The sequence below is a fragment of the Mobula hypostoma genome, chromosome 6, assembly GCF_963921235.1.
Source record: "Mobula hypostoma chromosome 6, sMobHyp1.1, whole genome shotgun sequence".
Classification (NCBI taxonomy): Eukaryota; Metazoa; Chordata; class Chondrichthyes; order Myliobatiformes; family Myliobatidae; genus Mobula; species Mobula hypostoma.
In genome coordinates this window covers 127,368,942-127,390,864 of record NC_086102.1, presented here as the reverse complement: position 1 = coordinate 127,390,864, position 21,923 = coordinate 127,368,942, and the positions used below count along the sequence as shown (strand labels likewise).

Here is a 21,923-nt window from a genome sequence, read left to right as displayed (position 1 = left end):
TGGAAAATAGTGTAGAGAAGTCCAAGCAACACACATCAAAGTTGCTGGTGAACGCAGCAGGTCAGGCAGCATCTCTAGGAAGAGATACAGTCGACGTTTCAGGCCAAGCGATCTTTATAAAAATGAAATTGAAAACTTCCAGATATTTGATTCAAACAAGATTATTAAACTGAAGTAAATCATATTCTTAGTGAGAATAATATTAATTCGGAAAAAGATTTGTGAGGTTACAGGTATTCCCTTTTTGAATACTTTTAAACTGCCTTTTAAATTCAGAAATTATTATTACATTTTATTATATTCACTTTCACATTATTCTACCTATTGCTTTGTTTCATTTCTTATTTACTCCTTGTAGTCTCCACTGCTTTTCCTAGCACCAGTGCTAAGTTGCTGGGCTATCATAACCTGGACATACTTGATTTTCAATCTTACATACTGTACAGCCAAAGCATTAGCTACTTGCCAGTTTCAGGTCCAGTTTTTCCTCTCCATTGATGCTGCTTGGCCTGCCCAGTGCTTCCACATTTGCTGTTTTGGTTTCACATTTCAGATTGACTGTTTCTTTAATCCAATTTTTCACTGTAGCAGATGACGTAAAATATGCAAGAGCCAGAAGTAGCCCATTGTACTGACTTCATAACAGCCCTCATGACATCACACATTTCAATCCTCAATCTGCTTTTAATCAGAATTTTTATCTAATCATATCATCGACCATAAACCCAATATTTCTACCAACTAGAAGGTCCACTGGAAGAGCATGTGAAGGCAACAAATTCCCCTCCAAGTCATATACCAAGGGTATACATCTCCACTCTGTCATTATAGCTAGACCAAAGGCTTAGAATTTGCCACTTAATATCAACATGGAAATTTCTTTACAAAGATAGCATAATTTCAAAAATATGGCTCACCCCCATCACAGTTCTGAAAGGCAATGAGGGAGGAGAGAATGAAATGGAATTGATGACAGTACTCCCAACCTTAAATGACTCACCCTCTGTGACAGCAGTAACTGTTATAAACCATTTATTTTTCAGAGAATAAAGATCTTAAAGAATTATTTGTCACATGTACTCGAAACCTACAGTGAAATACATCGATTGCATTGGTGAACAACACAATCCGAGGATGTGCTGGGGGCAGCCGGCAGGTGTCACCTTGCTTCCAATGCCATCAAAACATGCCCACAATTAGCTAACCCATTTCTGGACCGTGGGAGGAAACCAGAGTACCTGGAGGAAACCCATGGAGTCATGGAAAGAACATACAAACTCCGTACAGATAGTAAGAGAGTGGTGGCAACTGAACCCTGATCACTGATCGGTGGAATTGTAAAGTGTTACGCTAACTGCTGCAATACTGTGCCACCCAAGTACAGGATCTAAGCAGTTGTGAATTTTAATAATGGCATGCATTATCTTTTAAATAACACACAAAACTACTCACCATCTCCATAGTAACTGCAACAGTCACCACTGCCCCTGCAGATTGTGACAATCCTTCACCACAGTAATTCTTGATCTGTAGCCAGCTGCGATCAGTCTGTGGTGCTACATTTACAAGGATATCATTGGGACAGGGAACACTGTGAAAGCCATTAAATACAAGGTGATTTACTTGAATTACAAACAAGGAATCAATTGCAGTTGTTTTTCTTTTCTTGATGAAAGCACAGATTTTACTCATATTTTAGTATTTCCAATAGTTTATTTTCCACATGCAGAGGAAGAACTTGGATTTTATTTAATGTTACTTTCAAAAATGCTATTGCAAGGACCAAATTTTCAAACTTCTATCAAATAAGAATCTGGCAAAACCACACTTGGGAGCTTAGGATAATGGATTAACATCTAATAGAGACTGATCACTTAATTCCTTTAGCATTTTCAGGGAGTAATGCAAATGGAACTGTCAATATTTTTCTCCAATAGTTTAAGGCTCTAGAAAAAAATTTGGTAAGTCTTTAGCACTGATATAAATTGCTTTAAATTCTTACCTCAGGTCATAGTATTTCTGGTCTGTTGCTAACACGGAATCGCCATCCTTAAGTTTTAATTCTGCTAGGGTTTTGTGTGCATCTTCACTGGCATACGCAACCCAATTTGAGGACATTTCATTCTCCAATCTCTTATAAAAAAGAGTTAACTCCTCTGGAGAAATTCCTGTTGATAAGGCAAGAGCTTCTCGAACTGAACTGAGCAATGTGTTCCGGGTGAACACCTTTTGTGTCTCGTTGTAGTGTATGGTTTCAGTTTCTGATTTACGCCTCATTCTGGGATACAGTATTTTAAGTAGTAACGGCTCAAACTCCTCACCCGTTTGTATCTTTACACCACCAACCTGGCAACAGAATAGTTAACAAAACATACAATAACATTAAGCCTCTAAATTACATGATTACATAAGCAAAATCTGTAATTTCTATACATAGGTTATCTCCATCTTGATGGCATTTAAGTTGAACTATAGATCTGCAATCCTTTTACTTCTGATGTAAACTGTATCAAAGATATTAGAACATAGAACAGTACAGCGCAGTACAGGCCCTTCGGCCCACAATGTTGTGCTGACCCTCAAACCCTGCCTTCCATATAACCCCCCACCTGAAATCCCTCCATATACATGTCTAGTAGTCTCTTAAGCTTCACTAGTGTATCTGCCTCCACCACTGACCCAGGCAGTGCATTCCACGCACCAACCACTCTCTGAGTAAAAAACCTTCCTCTAATATCCCCCTTGAACTTCCCACCCCTTACCTTAAAGCCATATCCTCTTGTATTGAGCAGTGGTGCCCTGGGGGAGAGGCACTGGCTGTCCACTCTACCCATTCCTCTTAATATCTTGTATTCCTCTATCATGTCTCCTCTCATCCTCCTTCTCTCTAAAGAGTAAAGCCCTAGCTCCCTTAATCTCTGATCATAATCCATACTCTCTAAACCAGGCAGCATCCTGGTAAATCTCCTCTGTACCCTTTCCAATGCTTCCACATCCTTCCTATAGTGAGGCAACCAGAACTGGACAGAGTACTCCAAGTATGGCCTAACCAGAGTTCTATAGAGCTTCATTATTACCTCGCGACTCAAACTCTATCCCTCAATTTATGAAAGCTAATACCCCATAAGCTTTCTTAACTACCCTATCTACCTGTGAGGCAACTTTCAAGGATCTGTGGACATGTACCCCCAGATCCCTCTGCTCCTCCACACTACCAAGTATACTGCTATTTACTTAGTACTCTGCCTTGGAGTTTGCCCTTCCAAAGTGTACCACCTCACACTTCTCCAGGTTGAACTCCATCTGCCACTTCTCAGCCCACTTCTGCATCCTATCAATGTCCCTCTGCAATCTTCGACAATCCTCTACACTATTCACAACAACACCAACCTATATGTATGCAGAAAAGCATTAGCAACCCAAAGGATAGAGAAGCAACAGATCCACAAGTTAAAGGAGAAATGAAACAAACAGATGAGCAAAACAACACAACAGACTGTAAAAATGGAAATATTCACAGCAGGGAATAATTGCACGGTAACCAGTAACTTGTTTAGTGCCAGATCCTTTAAATATTAACAACACCCAAATACATACATGCATGTCAAATGCACAAGCTGAGTCCTGAGAGTAAATGCACAACAAATACATACTAAGATGCTGCATACTGAAATCTACAAGCCATTTAAAAATGTATGTTTATCTCTCGGCTACAATTACCTGAACCAGTCTCTAAAGAGTAATAAATCTAAAGAAACAGACCAAATAAGAAACTAGTTCTACAACTATACTCTAGGTGTCAGCATTGGTTCAACAATTATACTTGGCAAGTTGTAGATTCTAAAGATTCAAGGGAATTCTATTCTGTCAGAGGAAGTTTTCAGAACAGATGTTTGAACAGTCACTACTTTTGCCCTATTGTACAGGCCTATATGAGATTTCACAGCACAACCTAAAATGGTAGGGGAGATGTTAGAGTATCTTGACCAATAGATATATTTCATTGAGTATTCCCCATCCCCTATGAAACACCACAAACAGGTCCACATGTCCACCCCACACTCCAGCAGTTTCCATGCGACTCAGACTGAGTCACAAGTTGTTTAGGGATGTACTTAAAAACCATCAAATATATAATATTGTTTTTTCAAATACATAAAGAGTAACAGAGAAGTGAGGGTGGATATTGGACAGCTGGAAAATAACACTGGAGAGGTAGTAGTGGAGGGCAAAGAAATAGAGGACAATCTTTAATAAGCATTTTGATTCAGTGTTCACTGTGAAAGACACTAGCAGTATGCCAGAAATTCAAGAGTGTCAGGAGGCAGAAGTAAGTGTTGCTGCTATTACTAAGGAGAAAGTGTTTGGGAAACTGAAAGGTCTGAAAGTAGGCCTGAACCAGGTGGAGCAGGCATCAGGGTTCTGAAAGACATAGCTGAAGAGATGTGCATGCATTAGTAATGATCTTTCAAGAATCACTAGAATTTGGAATGGTTTTGGAAGATTGGAAAATTGTAGACTTTAAGAAGGGATGAAGGCAAAAGAAAATTAATTACAGGCCAGTTAGCCTAATTTTAGTGTTTAGGAAGTTGGGAGTCCATTACTAAGGATGTGGTTTTGGGGTACTTGGAGGCACATGATATAAAAAGACCAAAGACAGCATGGTTTCCTTAAGGGGGCTATCATGCCTGACGAATCTGTTGGAAATCTTAAGAAAATAACAAGCAAGATGGACAAAGGATACTAGCATGGTTAGAAGTTTGACTGACTGACAGGAGGCAAACAGTAGGAATAAAGAGGGCCTTTTCTGGTTGGCTGCCGTGACTAGTACGTTCCGCAGGGGTCAATGTTGGGACCGCTTCTTTTTACGTTATATGTCAATGATTGTGATTACATAATTGATGGCTTTGTGGCCAAGTTTGCAGATGATACAAAAATAGGGGCAGTTAGTGTTGAGGAAGAAGGTAGTCTGCAGAAGGACTTGAACATATTGGAAGAATGGACAAAAAGTGGCAGATGGAATATAGTGTAGGTAAGGGTATGGTCATGCATTTTGGTAGAAGGAATAAAGGTGCAGACTATTTTCTAAATGGGCAGAAAATTCAAAAATCAGAGGTGCAAAGGAACTTGGGAATCCCTGTGCAGGATTCCCCAAAGGTTAACTAGCAGGCTGAGTCGGTGGTAAGGAAGGCAAATATAAAAGCAAGGATGTAATACTGATGTTTTATAAGGCATTGTTCAGACCGCACTTGGCAGTATTGTGAACAGTTTTGGACACCTCATCTTAAAAAAGATGTGCTGCTATTGGAGAGGGTCAGGAGGAGGTTCATGCGAATGATTCTTGGAATGAAAGAGTTAACGTATGAGGAGTGTTTGATGGCTCTGGGCCTGTATTCGCAGGAGTTTAGAAGAATGAGGGGGATCTCATTGAAACCTATTGAATAGTAAAAGGTCTGTGTAGTGTGGATGTGGGGAGGATATTTCCTATAGTGGGTGAGTCTAGGACTAGCAGGCACAGCCTCACTATAGAGGGACATCCATTTAGAACAGAGATGAGGAGGAATTTCTTTAGCCAGAGGGAGGAGAATCTGTGGAATTCATTGCCATGGACAGCTGTAGAGGCAAAGTTATAGAGAATGCTTAAAACTGAGGTTGATACATTCTTAATTAGTCAGGGCATCAAATGTTACATGGAGAAGACAGGAGAATGATAATAAATGAGCCATGATGAAATGGCAGGGCAGACTCGCTGGTCCAATTGGCTTAATTCTCCTCCTATTTTTTATGGTATTGAGACTGTCAAAATGCAAAATGCCCAATTTTTCTTTCCTAATCAGACAGTATTTGTGAACAATACTATGAAATGCTTTCAGTTTAGACAGTAGATTAAATTGCATTCACCACCATATGGCAAAAGAACTGTTAAGAATTTGAGAACATTTTGAGTAACTCGAGGAAATTACTCAAATTTATTCACAACAAAAAAGAGACATTTTCTTTAAGATAATGGATAATTGTGATTTATGCAAAGATTAGTGTCAACCAGTAACACTGGGTATAATCACTATATTCAGTAAGAATAAATATGAATGCTGACCATTGTCAGTGTTTGAGGATTATGGCAATGTGAGGTATCATGGCAGTTGAAAAGGCCACTAATAGAATTTTAGGAGACTCTGAAGTGAATGGGCAAGTGACAATGAAGATAGTGGGGATGGGGTGGAGAGGGGGGAGTTCAGCGAACAGAAAAAAAATAGACAGAGGACGAATCTACATATAGACAGAAGATAAAAGAACACAGAACAGGCCCTTCAGCCCACTATGTTCTATTAATCTTTGAACCTATTCCAAGATAATTTAAGGCTTCTCTCCCACAAAACAACTCATTTTTATTTCATCCTTGTGGCTATCTAAGAGTCTCCTTGACTCTCCCTAATGTATGCACTCCAATTACCAGCACTGGCAGTGCATTCCACATACTCACCACTGTGTGAAAAAAAAATCTATTTCTGACATCCCCCCCTATAGTTTCTCTCTCTGTGATAATGTGACTCTCTTGCTCTATCACAGAGTTTTTAAATGCCCCAATGTATCTGCCTCTATCACCACCCCTGGCAGGGCATTCCATGCACCCACCTCTCATTATTTCCCCTTATATTAGCCATTCCGCCCTGGGAAAAAGATGCTGGCTGTCCACTCTATCCATACCTCTTATCATCTTGTACACCTCTATCAACTCACTTCTCATCCCCCTTTGCTCTACCTACCTAGTTCAATCTATCCTCATAAGACTAGTCCAAGCAGTATCTTGGTAAATTTCCTCTGCATTCTAAAGTTTCCACATCCTTCATATAATGAGGCAACTAAAAGTGAACAAATTACTCCAAGTGTGGTCCAACCAGAGTTTTAGAGAACTGCAAAATTACCTCACAGCTCTTGAGCCCAATCTCCGACTAACGAAGGCCAACACACCATACAACTTAACTTGTGTGGCAACCTTGATGGATCTTTGGACGTGGACCCCAAGATCTCACTGTTCATCCAATCAGTGCTGGGGACTTATCTATCCAAATGTTTTTCAAAAGTTCAAGCACATCCCCTTTCTTAACGTTGACACGTGCCAGCAGAATAGTCTGTTCTATACTGTCCTCACATTCATCAAGTCTCTCCCACTAGTGAATACTGAAGCAAAGTATTCATTAATGACCTCCCCCATCTCCAGGCATGTTTTCTGTTTTATTCCTGATAAGTCCTACCCTCACTTTAGTCATTTTGTTTTTCAGTCATGTAGAATGCCTCGAGGTATTCCCTATTGCTACTCACAAAGGTCATGTCATAACCTCTTCTAGCTCTCCTAAGTCCCTGCTTAAGCTCCTTCCTGGCTATGTCACATCGTTCAGGAGCCCTGTCTGATCTTTGTCCTAAACTTTAAGCATGCTTCCTTCTTTCTGACTACATATACCACCTTTCTTGTCACCCATAGTTCCTTCCTCTTTTCCCTGGCTCAATTGGACAAACCTATCCAGAATCCCATTCAAGTGCTCCTAAATAACCTCCATGTTTTGTTGTACATTCCCTTGAGAACATCTGCTCCCAATTTATGCTCCTAAGTTCCTGCATAATAGCGTCATAACTACATCTCGCCCAATTAAATATTTTCCCATACAATCTGCTCCTTTCCTTGTCTAAGGCTATACTAAAGGTCAGGGAAGTTTTGGTCACGGTCTTTGAAATGCTTACCCACTGAGAGATCTGTCACCTGACCAGGTTCATTGCCTAGTATGGCCTCTTCTCTCTAGTCGCCCTGTCCACGAATTGTGTAAGAAACCTTTTTTGGACACGCCTAACAAATTCTGACCCATCTAAACTTCTTGCATAAAGGAAGTGCCAATCATTATCAGGGAAGCTGAAGTCATCGAAGAGGAGCCAGACATAAATATCTATAAGCAGAGAGCACTTGAAATATGAGAATATAGAGAAGTACAAGAAAACTTTAAAAGAAACTACAAAGAAGCAGGCCAAGAAAGAGGCTGAGTGATGACGGCACTAAACGGTAACTCCTTTGCTTGCATCTATGGAAACAGCTTTATCTATCTTTGATATCTCTTTTTTTTCCCTTTCAAGGTTCTTTTGAAGACCCTAATCTGGAGTTGCACTCTGACTTTGATTCTTTGCAGGAATGAGACCTGTTCTCAGGGCCTCGTGACTGGCTGCTTTTCAATATGCTAAGGACACGGCCTAGAAGACTTCCAACTTGCGCATTGTAAGGCATGAAAATGCCCGACGCAGGCCTCTCATAGTCTGAGTTGACGTTTCCCTTCCCTAGAAGACTACCACACCTTCAGGACGCCGGATTTTCGTGGCTCTGGAGGCGGGTGGATGCAAGGCTAGTGCTGCTGCCGATGACTGATGCGTCATGGGAGAACAAGGAAGATCGTAAACAGTGGGCTTGCTGTTGGCTGTGTGCCCAGAGGCACAGTGCTCGGAAAAAGCGACGCAACAGGCTTATATCTCCATAAATCAGCGAGTTGTTTGTCATGTCTCCTTTCTCACTGTGAAATGGGAACATCCCTTTCTCCCTTATTAGGGAGAGAGAGCCTGTGGTATGTCAAATACCGGGTGAACAAGTAGTCTTTGGGAACTGCAAGTCGGTGTCTTTATTGATGCTTTGTTGCACGCTTGAGTGCTTGGTGGGGAGTGTTGATGCTTTTTTGCTCTTGTGGGGGTTTTGTTGCCTTGCTGCTGCTTGTGCGTGGGTGGGGGAGTTGGGGGAGGGCTTTGGGGTTCTAACATTTAATAGTTATTCATTCTTTGTGGCACTCGTCTGTTTTCATGGAGGCTTGTGAAGAAAAAGAATTTCAGGGTGTATACTGTATACATTTCTCTGACATTAAATGTACTTATTGAAACAATTTCCTCTCAGAGAATTCTAGAACAGAAACAAAATTAGAGCCAAATAATAGATACAATCTTCCACGATGTTTTAATCGGCGAGAAATGTAGTCAATCATGGCCCCTTGTCTCATATCTGAGCTTCTCCTCATGGTAGCTCACTCTCACATTTCTCTCCCCTGGAGTTTTCTCAGGGACAGCATATCCCAAGCTCACTTGATCAAACTACAGACTGTATGTCACAGGCTCCAACAGTTTCAAAAACAAAATTAAGATAAAAAGAATAAATCGGATATATAGAAAAACTGAAATGATTGACCATCTGGAAGATGTCACCTGAGGAATCGTTGTTCGCTGGTGCCATCTTGACGGGAGATGGTCTACATGATAATTTATAGCCATGTACAGTGTACTGTCAAAAGAGGTCTAATGCTTCAAATTACAGCGTGATAATCTTAATTGCTCCCACAAAATACTTGTATGGTTTCAGAGAGATTATGCCACTAGTTTTAGTTAGGCTTATTTATCACAAGATTATTCCATATGGAGGAAGGGAAATTCAGAAGAGGGAAAATAAGGGGCAAGTATCTATTTGTTCAAATCAGAAAAGACCAGAGAGGGCACATTCGTAATTTGTGATGACCTTGCCAGAGATAAACACAAGAGATTCTGCAGATGCTGGAAGACCAGAGCAACACACACTAAATGCTGAAGGAACTCAGCAGGTCAGGCAGCATCTATGGCAATAAATACACAGTTGACATTTCAGGCTCAGACCCTTCATCAGGACTAGAAAGGAAGAGGAGAGGTGCCAGAATGAAAATGTAGGGGTAGGGGGAGGAGGAGAAGGAGGGCAAACTAGAAGGTAATAGGTGAAGCCAAGTGGGTGGAAGAGGAGCATGAAGTAAGAAGGTGGGAGGTGATAGGTGGAAAAGGCAAAGTCAAGAGAAGGAGGAATCTAATAGGAGAGAAGAATGGTCTATGGGATAAAGGGAAGGAAGAGGGGCATCAGGGGGAAGTGATAAGCAGGTGAGGAGAAGGGGTACGAAGCCAGAGAGGGGAATAGATGAAGAGGGAAGGGGAAGGAAAAACAGAAAAAAAATTACCAGGAGAAATCGATGTTCACGCCATCAGGTTGAGGCTACGTAGAGCAAATATAAGGTGTTCTCCTCCACCCTGAGAGTGGCCTTATCATGGCAGAAGAGGAGACCATGGACTGACATATGAGAACAGGAATGGGGATAGGAATTAAAATGTTTGGGCACTAGGCAATTCTGATTTTTGCAGATAGAGTGGAGGTGCTTCACAAAGTGTTAGGAGGCCGCATTGGGAGCATCAGATACTGTATATGACCCCAACAGATTCGCAGGTGAACTGTTACCTCACCTGGAAGGACTGTTTGGGGCAGGGGCCCTGAATGGAGCTGCAGGAGAAGATGAATGGACAGGTGTAGCATTTCTTTCTCTTGCAGGGATAAGTGCCTGGATGTAGAGTAGTGAGAGGGAGGAATGGACAAGGGAATCACAGAGGGAGCAATTCCTGCGGAAAGTGGAGAGTAGATGGGAAGTAAAAATGTATTTGGTAGTAGGATCCCGCTGCAGATGGTGGAAGTTGCAGAGAATGATGTGTTGGGTTCAGAAGCTCACGAGGTGGTATACATGGACAAGAGGAATTCTATCGCTGTTGAGGTGGAGGGAAGATGGGGTGAGCGCAGATATCCAGGAAATGGAGGAGACACAGGTAAGGGCAGCATCAGTGACAGAGGAAGGGAAACCCAAGTGCCCCTTTTTTCAAAGATAGCGGTAGTCCCCAGGTAAAAATATTTTTAAGTAGGTTTAGATGTTTATTAAGATGAATAGATCTCAGGAAGGTCAATGAAATTAGGGCTCAGCCTGACTAACTCAACATAAGACACTTGACAGACTATATGCTCTCTTGCCCTTCCTGTACCTCCAGTTCAGCATGATCATGAAGACATCCACACCTAGAATTATCACATTCAGTCAACTGAACGTACAAGGTCGGGTGACAGGGAGAACTGGCACAATATGGAAAATTTATCACAAACAAGAGAAAATCTGCAGATACTGGAAATCAAAATAATACACACAAAATGCTGGAGAAACTCAGCAGGCCAGACAGCATCTACGGAAAAGAGTAAACAGTCGACATTTCAGGCCAAGACATCCTGATGAAGAGTCCTGGCCCAAAACATTGATAAAAATTTATGTTAACCTCTGAACTCTTTATTCCACAAGACCATAAGATGCAGAAGCAGAATTAGGCCATTTGGACCATCCAGTCTGCTCTGCCATTTCACCATGGCCAATTCATTTTTTCCTCTCAGCCCCATTTTCCTGCCTTCCCTCCCCCACCCTTCCCTCATGCCCTGATCAATCAAGAATCTACCAACCTCTGCCTTAAGTATGCCATCAGAGCTGCCTGTGGCAACAAATTCCACAGATTCACCACTCTCTGGCTAAAGAAATTCCTCCTCATCGCCATTCTAAAAGGACACTTCCCTATTGTGGGGCTGCGTTCTCTACTCTTAGAGACACTCCCACCATAGGAAACGTCCTCTCCACATCCACTCTATCAAGGCCTTTCACCATTCGATTGGTTTCAATTAGGTCACCCCCCCCCCCCCGTTCTTCTAAATTCCAGCCTGATGGAATTTCCAGGTGTCGGATTTAACCCTGTCCCTCCACCGAACCTTGCTCACTTGAGTATTCCCAACCCCCTAGATCTCCACTCCAAAATGATGAGACAAACCTTAAAAAAAATTTTAGGAAATGAGTTAAGACCCAACTATCAGACGAAGTTTTCCAGAATTCAACACCAAACTGGCAACATTACATGCATAAAATGGGCACCGAATATACAGCATGAAGAAACACCAGTGCTTTATTGAATCATGTTATTGAACCAGTATTAAACTATTCAATATCTGATGTTGAAACATGGCAACCAAAATAGAAAAAGTAATCCTTCTCCAGCAGTAACAACCTTCACACCTTCATGAGCGCAAAACAAAGTTGACAAAGTACAGAATGGGAAAATTAATCTAATCACAAGAAAAATTGATTGCTTATTACCTTGTTACCACTCCATACAAAAAGAGTTGTTCCATCTGTAATGCCCAAACTGTACAGAGAGATATGATCCTCTGGGTTGAGAAGGGAGGAAAAGTGCAGTCAGTACTTTGAATATAATTAAAACTGATCAGCCATGAATGGTGGTAGGACAGCAACTGTGGAAATTGTTCTGAGTACAGATTTGAAAAGGCAACCATTGAAAATAATTTTTTACATTTATTTGCTCATTAAGAATGCTGAAAAAATATTATTTTACTTTCTTTTGACCTAATCTACAGGATTTAAGAAACCCACATAAGACTACAGTTCCACTCGTAAAGCAGCATTTTTATGAAGGTGCTGTGGCACTACAGCTTTACTGGTCTTGTTTGCATGATGCCACCATGGTCAAGCTATACTGAAAATGGAAAATTACAAAGGATATTTTGAGCACAATTAGAAATGGACATGTAATATTTGTCAGCTGAAAGTAGTAATATTATACAATTATAACCCAAAAGATTCCTCATAAGTTTAACTATAAATATCTGGAAAAGTAAAAATTGTTAAAGTTGACCAAATTTTTAATGCTACAATGTTGGGACCATTGAACTATGATATCCTGGAAAGCAATTAATTGAATTCAGATTGAATGAATATTCAGATAATCAGTTAAAATAGAGACCATTTTCCTTTTTAACAAAACTTCTCCAAGAATGTTAAACCTGTAGGATCCATCAAAAGATAACTGGTGGTTCAAAAGGCCCAAAGACACTTCCCCTCCACTTCACCCACTCCTCCCCCCACCCTCAAGTTATCCTCCCATTATCTATACAGGCAGTAGTAAGCTTTGGAAAGATGCTGTTATCAGTGGAGGCAACTTGCACTTTTTAATCTTTACTTATATAATCCTTACCTTTAAAGGTCTCATAAAGATGAAGACCAGCTGGCAGTTGCTTGGCACGAGTTATTACCATATCGCCATTCCAGAATTCCAACTGCTGCAATGAGATATACTTAAGTTAATGTTAATTGCTGTAATTATTTACACATGGTTTATCTGCTTTTTCTAACAATTACACCTCTAAAGAGGAATATTAATCCCATGGAGCATTTAGGATTTTTGATACATCTAAAAGAAAGGACAAGCAAGAGGGAACAACAGCAACAGAGAGAGAGAGTTAGCAGGCCCAAGAGAATAGAGCAGATACTTTAAGGAGAACATGGGAGGATACAAAATACAAGTAAATGAAAGAACGCCTGAGCCAAATGGGCAGAAGAAGAAACACAAACACAATTTATGAGCTTATGAGTCCTGATGAATGGTCTGGAACTGAAACATTTATTTCTCTGTATAGATACTGCTTGACCTACTAAGTTTCATCACAATTTTATGTGTTGCAGAAGAAACATGTGAACTTGTGGAACACTTTTTGTAATTTCAAGAGGTTCCGAAGCATCTTACAGTAAAACAGTTTCTCAAGAGTAGGCAATATACTACAAATATGGCAGCTGATTATACACACCCTGATGTCGGTCCTCAGCCAATCCCATTCTGTCCATTTGTCCCAAAATCATTCTGGGATTAGTACTGAAGACTTTTGGTCCAGTACCAGCTTTGTTTCTAGCCAGCTACCTCACTGGCAACCATCTGACAGTGGAAAACTTGAAACTACCTTGCTTCAAGACTGTGCTGGCAAACAATGCGACCAACGGCGACGTCTTTCAGATAGTTCACAAAACTACTTCTTTTACTTTTTTCAAATATGATTTTGCTACCAAGCTGCGTGTGATTGGAACCTGTGATTTATATTTTAATTATGTGCTCGTGGGCCGATTGAACGATTTTGTGCTTTGCTGTCTCCAAGGGAGTTCGGCCTGAAAGCTTGGAGACCATAATTGACTCCATTGCTCCTCTTCATTTGAGGCGTCAAGGTTGAGGTCGACAAAGACGAGAGCGGAGAATGGCTGGGTGTTCAGTGCCATCTGTCTGTGTTTGACCGATCTTCCTCTCCCTCTTGCTAGATGCTGTCAGAGGAAAGTAAAAGAGTTTTGGGTTTCATGTTGCAAGGATTCACTGGCGAGACTTGCGGCTGTAGACTCACTTTGGGGGACTTTGAAGTTCATGCTGCACGTGATACTGGATCCCAGTTACTTTTTTTTCCCGTTTTTGAGCAGTTTCATCAAGATGGTCGGTGAGGACTGGGGTGCTTCAGTGAAGACTGGCTCTGTGCCTTGCAGTGATGAACTAAACTAAATGAAACTGAATACTCCTGGATTCCAGGTTTGATGTTGATTTCTATGTATTGTTTGCTCGCATTTTGCCATTTGCACAATTTGTTCTTTTTTCCGTGCACTGAATGTTTTTCTAGGAATGAGTTCCATAGTGTGTTTCGTTGCTGCCTGTGGGAACACTAATCTCAGAGTCGTATTCTGTATACCTACTCCGATAATAAACATACTTTGAACTTTGAAAATTGCCCAAAGATGTCCTGACTTCGGTACACATAAAAATTTCATCCAGCCAATTAACAACTCATCAGCTTAGGCTTAACCTCTCAAGTGATAGTTAATACAGTTCAGTATGCAATCAAATGGCAAAAACTCACTGATATGCCAGCCCCAGACCCCGTGTTCCAGAAGTGGACAAGAACTAGACAGCAGAGTTTAGTTAAGAGGAATCTTACTTGAGATCAAGTTAGTCTTGACCAAGTTCTACATCACTGAGAACTGGGGGAAGTCTCTACACTACTTAGTCCTAAAGAATACATACATGTAGATGGTTGTAGTTACAGAACTTCAAACTGTGCTTATACATTCACTGGCCATTTTATTAAGTACACCTGTATACCCATTCATTAATGCTATTCAGTCAATCACGTGGCAGCAACTCAATACAAAAAAGCATGCAGGCATGGTCAAAAAGTTCAGTTGTTGTTCAGTGCAAAGAGGGAAGAAATATGATCTAAGTGACTTTGACCGTGGAATGATTGTTGGTGCCAGACAGGTGGTTTGAGCATCTCAGAAACTGCTGATCTCCTGGGATTTTTTTCTAGATCTTACAGAGATTGGTGTGAAAAACAAAAAAAAAACACAACCAGAACCAGTGAATCACATAAAAGTTGCTGGTGAACGCAGCAGGCCAGGCAGCATCTCTAGGAAGAGGTGCAGTCTTCCTAGAGATGCTGCCTGGCCTGCTGCATTCACCAGCAACTTTTATGTGTGTTGCTTGAATTTCCAGCATCTGCAGAATTCCTGTTGTTTCAGAACCAGTGAATAGCAGTTCTGTTGGCAAAAAATCCTTGTTAATAAGGTCAGAGGAGAATAGCCAGACTCGTTCAAGCTGACAAGAAGGCGTTACAACAGTGGTGTACAGAAAATCATTTTTGAACGCACATGTTGAACCTTGAGGTAGATGGGTTACAGCAGCAGAAGAGCACACTGGGCTCCACTCCTGTACCTAACAAAGTGGCCATGGAGTGTAAATTCCTTCACCAAATTCCTGGGGCAGAAACTTACAATCACAATGTTTTGGATCCAACCAGGTGTGAATGATTATCAGTACATTTTCCTCTATGGTAGGGTTAGTGGTGGAGATCTTGCCTGTGCTGGCATTTTTGCAATTGATTAGATAATGAGGCAGTCGGTGTCATGTTGAACAAGATTAAAAACACCATTTAGTTATGATCAATAAGTAGTAAATAAAATTGCGCCACACTAGTGCGAGACAATGGCTCCCCCACAAAAAAATCATTGGGAAATCAATGGCCAAAACATTCTGTAACTCCATCAGGCACATTAAAACTATGAATAAAATGGCACAACCTGGGTACTCTGCAGCGAGTGACACCACCTTCTGATACCTCACTCTGCTCTTTGACTTCTTGAGTTGACTTATCCCAAAATTTGGTGTTCATTTACTCTCTCTTTTTGGCTTCATTCCAAGTTACTGTCTTCCCACTGTTTCAATTTCTTCTTCTCATCATTTAGGTTCCACCCGATCTCAATGTTGTATCTACTGGCTACAACCATATTCTAGTAATCTTTCTACCAACTTTTGTGCCATCTCCGGTTCCCTATTTTAATTAAATTTTAACCTCATTACCGCTACATCTAAATCTGCCATACACTTAACACCTTATACCACAAAGCCTCTGCTTAGTAAACATTTGTACTCACTATTGCATTTTCAAGAGGAAAGCATATCGAATTTATATAATTTGTTCTTTATCTGTATCTAAAATGCTCCTCTCAGTTCAAGCAATCGATAGGTTACATTTTTAATAATTCACTCAAGTGCTGTTCTGATTATTGCTGTCAAGTTTGTACAAAATGTGTGGGAGGCACTGAAGTATAAATTGTAGAGCTGGCATAGGAGGAAGAATCTATAACTTGCACTGGATTTCAAGAGAAAACTTCATGGAAGTGAGTGAAAATATGCATACGTGAATTTTTATTAACATTGTGGAAGATAATTAAAACAAGAGTATTTAGAGAAAGCCAAGATAACTGAGCGGTCATGCATTGAGACAAGGACTGCATGGTAACGTAGTGATTAGCACAATGCAACCCAGGTTCATTTCCCACCGCTGCCTGTAAGGAGTCTGTATGCTCTCCCTGTAACCACGTGGGTTTCCTCCCACACTCCAAAGACATACGGGTTGGTAGGTTAATTGGTCATTGTAAATTATCCCGTGATTAGGCTAGGATTCAATCCTGGGATTGCTGGATGGCATAGCTCAAAGGGGTGGAAGGACCTATTCCACACTGTATCTTAGTAAGCACATAAATAATGCAAAGAAGTATTTCCGTAAAGACCTTGGACACCAGACTAAATATGCTTCGGTAGAATGGACAACTAAAGAGAATGAAAGCTTTTAACAGAGTCATAATAGGGTCAATGGAAAAGAGAATCATAATTAATAGTGAAAGTAAAGGAAATAAATAGAAGCAGTCAGTTAGTTACTCTACCTGTGCCACCATTCAATAAAATCACTGATCTTTAACCAGCACTGTATTCCTCCAGAAATCGCATATCCTTTGATTTCCTCTATATCTAAAAATCTATCAATCTCTTGAATATACTACTCAACACAGCTCTCTCAGGCACCAAATTCCAAAGATTCAACATCAGTGAGTGAAGAGTCATGATGTGGAACGAGTCAATAAACTGTTAAAAGCTCAAGCTGGGTCAGTAAAAGGCATTCAATGACAATTCACGAGGGAAAGTCTCTCATGCCTGTATCTAATCCTGAAGATTATGTTCAACAGCTAAAAACTGATTGATTATTTTTGAACAAACTAGTTATATTAGAAATTGATAGATTGCTTTAGATAAAATTAAGAACAAAAAATACGAGTTTGCATCTTGTATAGATGATAGCCATGAGCCTTCAGAATGATGGAATATATGCTGCATGAACCCCAAGACATGTGCAACACACAAAAAGTTAGAGGAATTCAGCATGTCAGGCAGCATCTAGGGAGGGGAATAAACAGATGTCATTTTGGGTTGAGACTCTTCATTAGAACTGGAAAGGAACAGGGCAGAAGCCAGAGTAAGGTAGGGCAGAGGGGAAGAGTACAAACTGATAGTTAATAGGTACGATCAGGTGAGGGGAAGGTGGGTAATGGGGGTAGGAATGATATGAGAAGCTGGAAGATAATAGGCAAAAGAGGCTGAGGAAGAAGGAATCTGATAGGACAGTAAAGTGAAGGAGATGGGGAACCAGAAGGAGGTGATGGATAGGTCATGAGGTGTGTGAGGGGACGGGGTGAGAAGGCCATCAGAGTGGTGGAAAACAATAAAGGGGGAGTGGATACTGGAAGACAGATATTCATATCATCAGGTTTGAAACCACCCAGATGGATACGAGGTGTCACTCCTTATGTTAAATATATGTACTAGATTGTATAAAGTAAATGTCCTTAAGTGCTCTTGGGTTATAAGTTTACTGGGCACTAATATTAAATAACAGTGCAAAATTTCTGTTTGTACAATTAACAAAACTATCTTGGTAAAATAAGAGGGTCAAATACTTTGATTTTAATTTAAATAAAAGGAAAATAGAAGGAATTCTTTAAAGAGCCCTGTTTTGCTAATTCCTATATATTTCATGTCTATAATAATGGTTTAAATATAATTGGCAAAAATTCCATCAAGGGAAATAAGAATATTCTTTATGCAATCACTTGCTGAGATGCCCGAAAGAATGGTGGAAGAACGGTGGAAGAACAGAAAAGCCAACATCTAAAAGAGAATCGGATATTGGGTAAAGAGCAGAGAGTAAGAAATAGAGAACTCCTTCAATGTTGTAATGGGCTGAATATCACCTTCTCGGCTCCACAAGTCTAAGTACAATAATCCAGAAATAATTTTTTTATATATATATTTTACAGTACATCACTGACACTAACCAATGTTGTGCACTCACCTGGAAAATGGTCTGCATGAGATCACCAATAGTTTTTCTCCTGTCTATGGTTATTGTCAACACACTGTCCCGCTGGGAGGAAGCAGGCTGTAAGGCACCAGTTTCAAACTTGTACTTGGGACCCCAGTGAAGATGGACTTCAATGTTATTGGTTGCAGAATCAAATTCTGCCCTGGATTTGAAACAGCATAAATAACTATTACAGCTTTTTTAAAAAAAAAATAGAAAGTAAATAGTGATGGGATAGTTTTGCTTTATAAATCACTTCCTGTCAAAATTGTTTTGAACCATATTGAATCTATTTTATACAAAGGAACAAAGTGCCACACATTAAGAACTAGATTGTTCATTCTTGCTTGATCTACAAATAAACCAAAGTACCAGCATTGAATGGTCAAGTCAAATACATTGTTAGCAAAACTAAAATCCTGAAGGCCAGACAGTAACTAGAGGAAGGAATGGATAAATAAATTCATTTCCTTTTTGAACAAGATTATTTATGTTAAAAGTGGCAAAACAAAGTATTTAAGAACAAAGTGATGTGGATGACATACAAAATCCAGCAATCTTGGGTGATTCTGCAACATGGAGAACCTGGGAATGGAGGCAAAGCCTAAGGATAAAGGAACAACCAAGTAGGAAAGAGAAGGAGAAACTTTTCTTTACACTAAGGTAAATAGATAGATGATACTTTATTGATCCCAAAGGAAATTACAGTACACTGTAGCATTACAAGTACACAGATAAACAAATATTAGAAAAGTAAGGAGGAATAAAAAATAAGTTACCTCAAACAGTCTAATAGGAGGGGGTCATCACATGCCCAGCTACAAGTTGACTCAATGTAGAGTTTAATGGCCGAGGGTAAGAATGACCTCATATAGCACTCTTCGGAACAGCGCAGTTGTCTTAGTCTATTACCATAAGCGCTCCTCTGTTCAGCCGCGGTGGCATGCAGAGGGTGAGAAACATTGTTCATAATTGCCAGCATTTTTCGTAAGGTCCTTTGTTCTATCACAACCTCCAGTGAGTCCTGTTTGTCTCCTGTAACACAGCCAGCCTTTCGAAACAGTTTATTGAGCCTGTTGGCATCACCTGTGTTGATGCCATTGCCCCAGCACGCCACTGCATAGAAGATTGTACTGGTGACAATGGACTGGTAGAACACGTAAAGGAGAAGCCTCCATACTCCAAGGGACCTCAGTCTCCACAGGAAGTAGAGGCAACTCTGGCCCTTCCTGTACACAGCCTCTGTGTTGGTGCTCCACTCAAGCCTATCATCCAAGTGCACCCCCAGGGACCTGTAGGTTCTCACCATATCCATGTCCTCACGATCAATAGTAACAGGAAGCAGTGCAGGCTTAGTCTTCCAAAAGCCCTTCACCATCTCCTTTGTCCAACTGATGTTGAGCTGCAGATGATTCAGCTTGCAGCATTTGACAAAGTCCTCCACTAGGGCCCAGTATTCATCCTCCCATCCTTCCTTTATATACCCAACTATTGCTGAGTCTGCAGATGACGTGGCTCAGTGTGTATCTAAAATCCGAGGTGTACAGGGTAAACAGGAAGGGAGCCAATACAGTCCATTGCTGCTTATAGCCATGTCTGACACACTGCTCTGAAGATGCACAAACTGTGGTCTGCCAGTCAAGTGTAAGTTTTTGGAATTTGCTACCTCAAGATCTACAGAGGTTTAGCCATCAAATTGATTCAAGTTAAAACTGGTAGACTTTAACACTAAGGGAGTTAGAACAATTGAGAATAAAGATCATAAATGTACAAGCCATGAGAACAGCCATGATTTTACAGAAATGTGGGGCAAGCTCGTGTTATATAGCCTACTCCTGCGACTTGTTCTAATGCAAACTTAATTTTAAACAAGAATTTCTTTTGTGGAAATTAAGTAGACTAAACTATCAATATAAATATTATTTAGCACTTGAAAGCAAGTTCTAACATCAGTGATATTGAGCCATATATTAAGTATAAAAGATGTTCTGTCCAGTAGTTGAACAAATTTAAAATTAATTGATTTAGCCATTCAGAGCAAAGTCTCAGATTACTTTGATACAGTTTGGACTTGAAGATGATATTGCTCTAAGTTATGTACTAAGGAGCAACTAGTCCCATAAAAATAAGGAAATGTGAGTTAGCAAGCAGAAATTTATCAAGCATAGTTTATAAAGACAATCAAACAGCAAGTGTATTTTTTTTCTACCAAAAACCTAGGAATGTCAATATAAAGGAGAAGGAAGTAGCACATTTTGTTTGATTTGAACATACTCATGTTTGATATTTAGCCCAACAATTCGAATTCATCTTCAGGGATATAAATAATTATACCCTGAAAGATGAAATTATGAACCTGTGAGCCTGAAATCAGTGGTGGGAAAGTTATTGGGAGATATTCTGAGGGACCGTATAAATTGTTACGTACCCCGTAACTGGGTTGCCAAACCAGCAGAAATGGATCACTCAGTTGGAGTCTGGAGTACTAGAACTAAGAAAGTTTTATTAAAGAAACAAGCAACACAGTAATCGAAAGGATAATAAATGCAACAGTTCAGTGATGATAAACACACATGTGCACAGAATTAAGATAACAGCATCAATCAAGCTCTATCGTTGTCTAGGGGTAAATGACCAATTTCAAAATGACTCAAAGTTCAGTCCAGTTAGTAGTTCAGTTCGCAGTAATCGTTGCCATGGCGATGGACAAGGTGGGGGAAGAGAGACAGAGAGAACAAGAACAACTCATCATTCAGCACAGCTTCACTCACAGATCAGCGAGATTGCTCACAAGCAACTTTTGGGCGGGTCCTTGGTGATGTCACCTGAGGTCACCGACTGTGACCCCTCCTCCAGATGCGGTCGATCCTCTGCAGTGAACCCGGCACCCAGGCAAGGGCGGACACACACCGGGTTCCCGCTGATCGTACCTTTCCACCCTTGTCGTTGTCTGATACTTCTCACCCACTCGTGAGAGGCGCACCGCTTCCAGGGTCTCGTTACCTCGGGTGGCGTGTGTCCCGTCTTAGCGAACCTGTCCCTTTTTATCCCCCTGCTGGGGTATCGCCTGTCCATCACTTCAAACAGTTCAGGGTTCAAAGGGGGGAGCCGCTCCAGACAGCTCTCCCTCCCACATCCCTTCATTACACATCTCCAGACGCTGCTCCATTGTTCCTTATCTCTCCTTCCCCTGAGGGCAGGTGGCAGACCAACTGCTGATGCCACTGATGCTAGCCCAGGCCAGCAAACATCTTAATTTTATGTGTATTCTCGTAACAAAATGAGTATTTGGATAGGCATGGATTGATTAAGGAGAGTCAGCATGGCTTTGTATGTGGTCGTGTCCAACCAATCTTAAGTTTTTTTTGAGGAAATTACCAGAAACATTGATAAAGGCAAGGCAATGGATGTTGTCTACATGGACATCAGCAAGGCATGACAAGGTCCTGCATGGGAAGTTGGTCAAAAAGGTTCAGTCACTTAGTATTCAAGATGAGGTAGTAATCTGGATTAG

General features: G+C 40.7%; 1 protein-coding gene across 3 annotated transcripts in view; it reads right to left on the bottom strand.

Annotated features, from left to right (window-relative positions):
- The window catches only part of usp40 (ubiquitin specific peptidase 40), a 136,767-nt gene that overhangs the window by 58,308 nt on the left and 56,536 nt on the right, over positions 1-21,923 (bottom strand). For 2 of the 3 annotated variants that reach the window (XM_063051643.1, XM_063051646.1), the window contains exons 13-17: positions 18,401-18,572; positions 12,883-12,967; positions 11,988-12,058; positions 2,003-2,346; positions 1,453-1,591 (exon numbers count right to left, since the gene is read on the bottom strand). In XM_063051643.1, coding sequence (XP_062907713.1) covers positions 1,453-1,591; positions 2,003-2,346; positions 11,988-12,058; positions 12,883-12,967; positions 18,401-18,572 — 811 coding nt within the window. The remainder of the gene's footprint in view (positions 1-1,452; positions 1,592-2,002; positions 2,347-11,987; positions 12,059-12,882; positions 12,968-18,400; positions 18,573-21,923) is intronic. The other variant, XM_063051645.1, reaches the window with a different exon arrangement.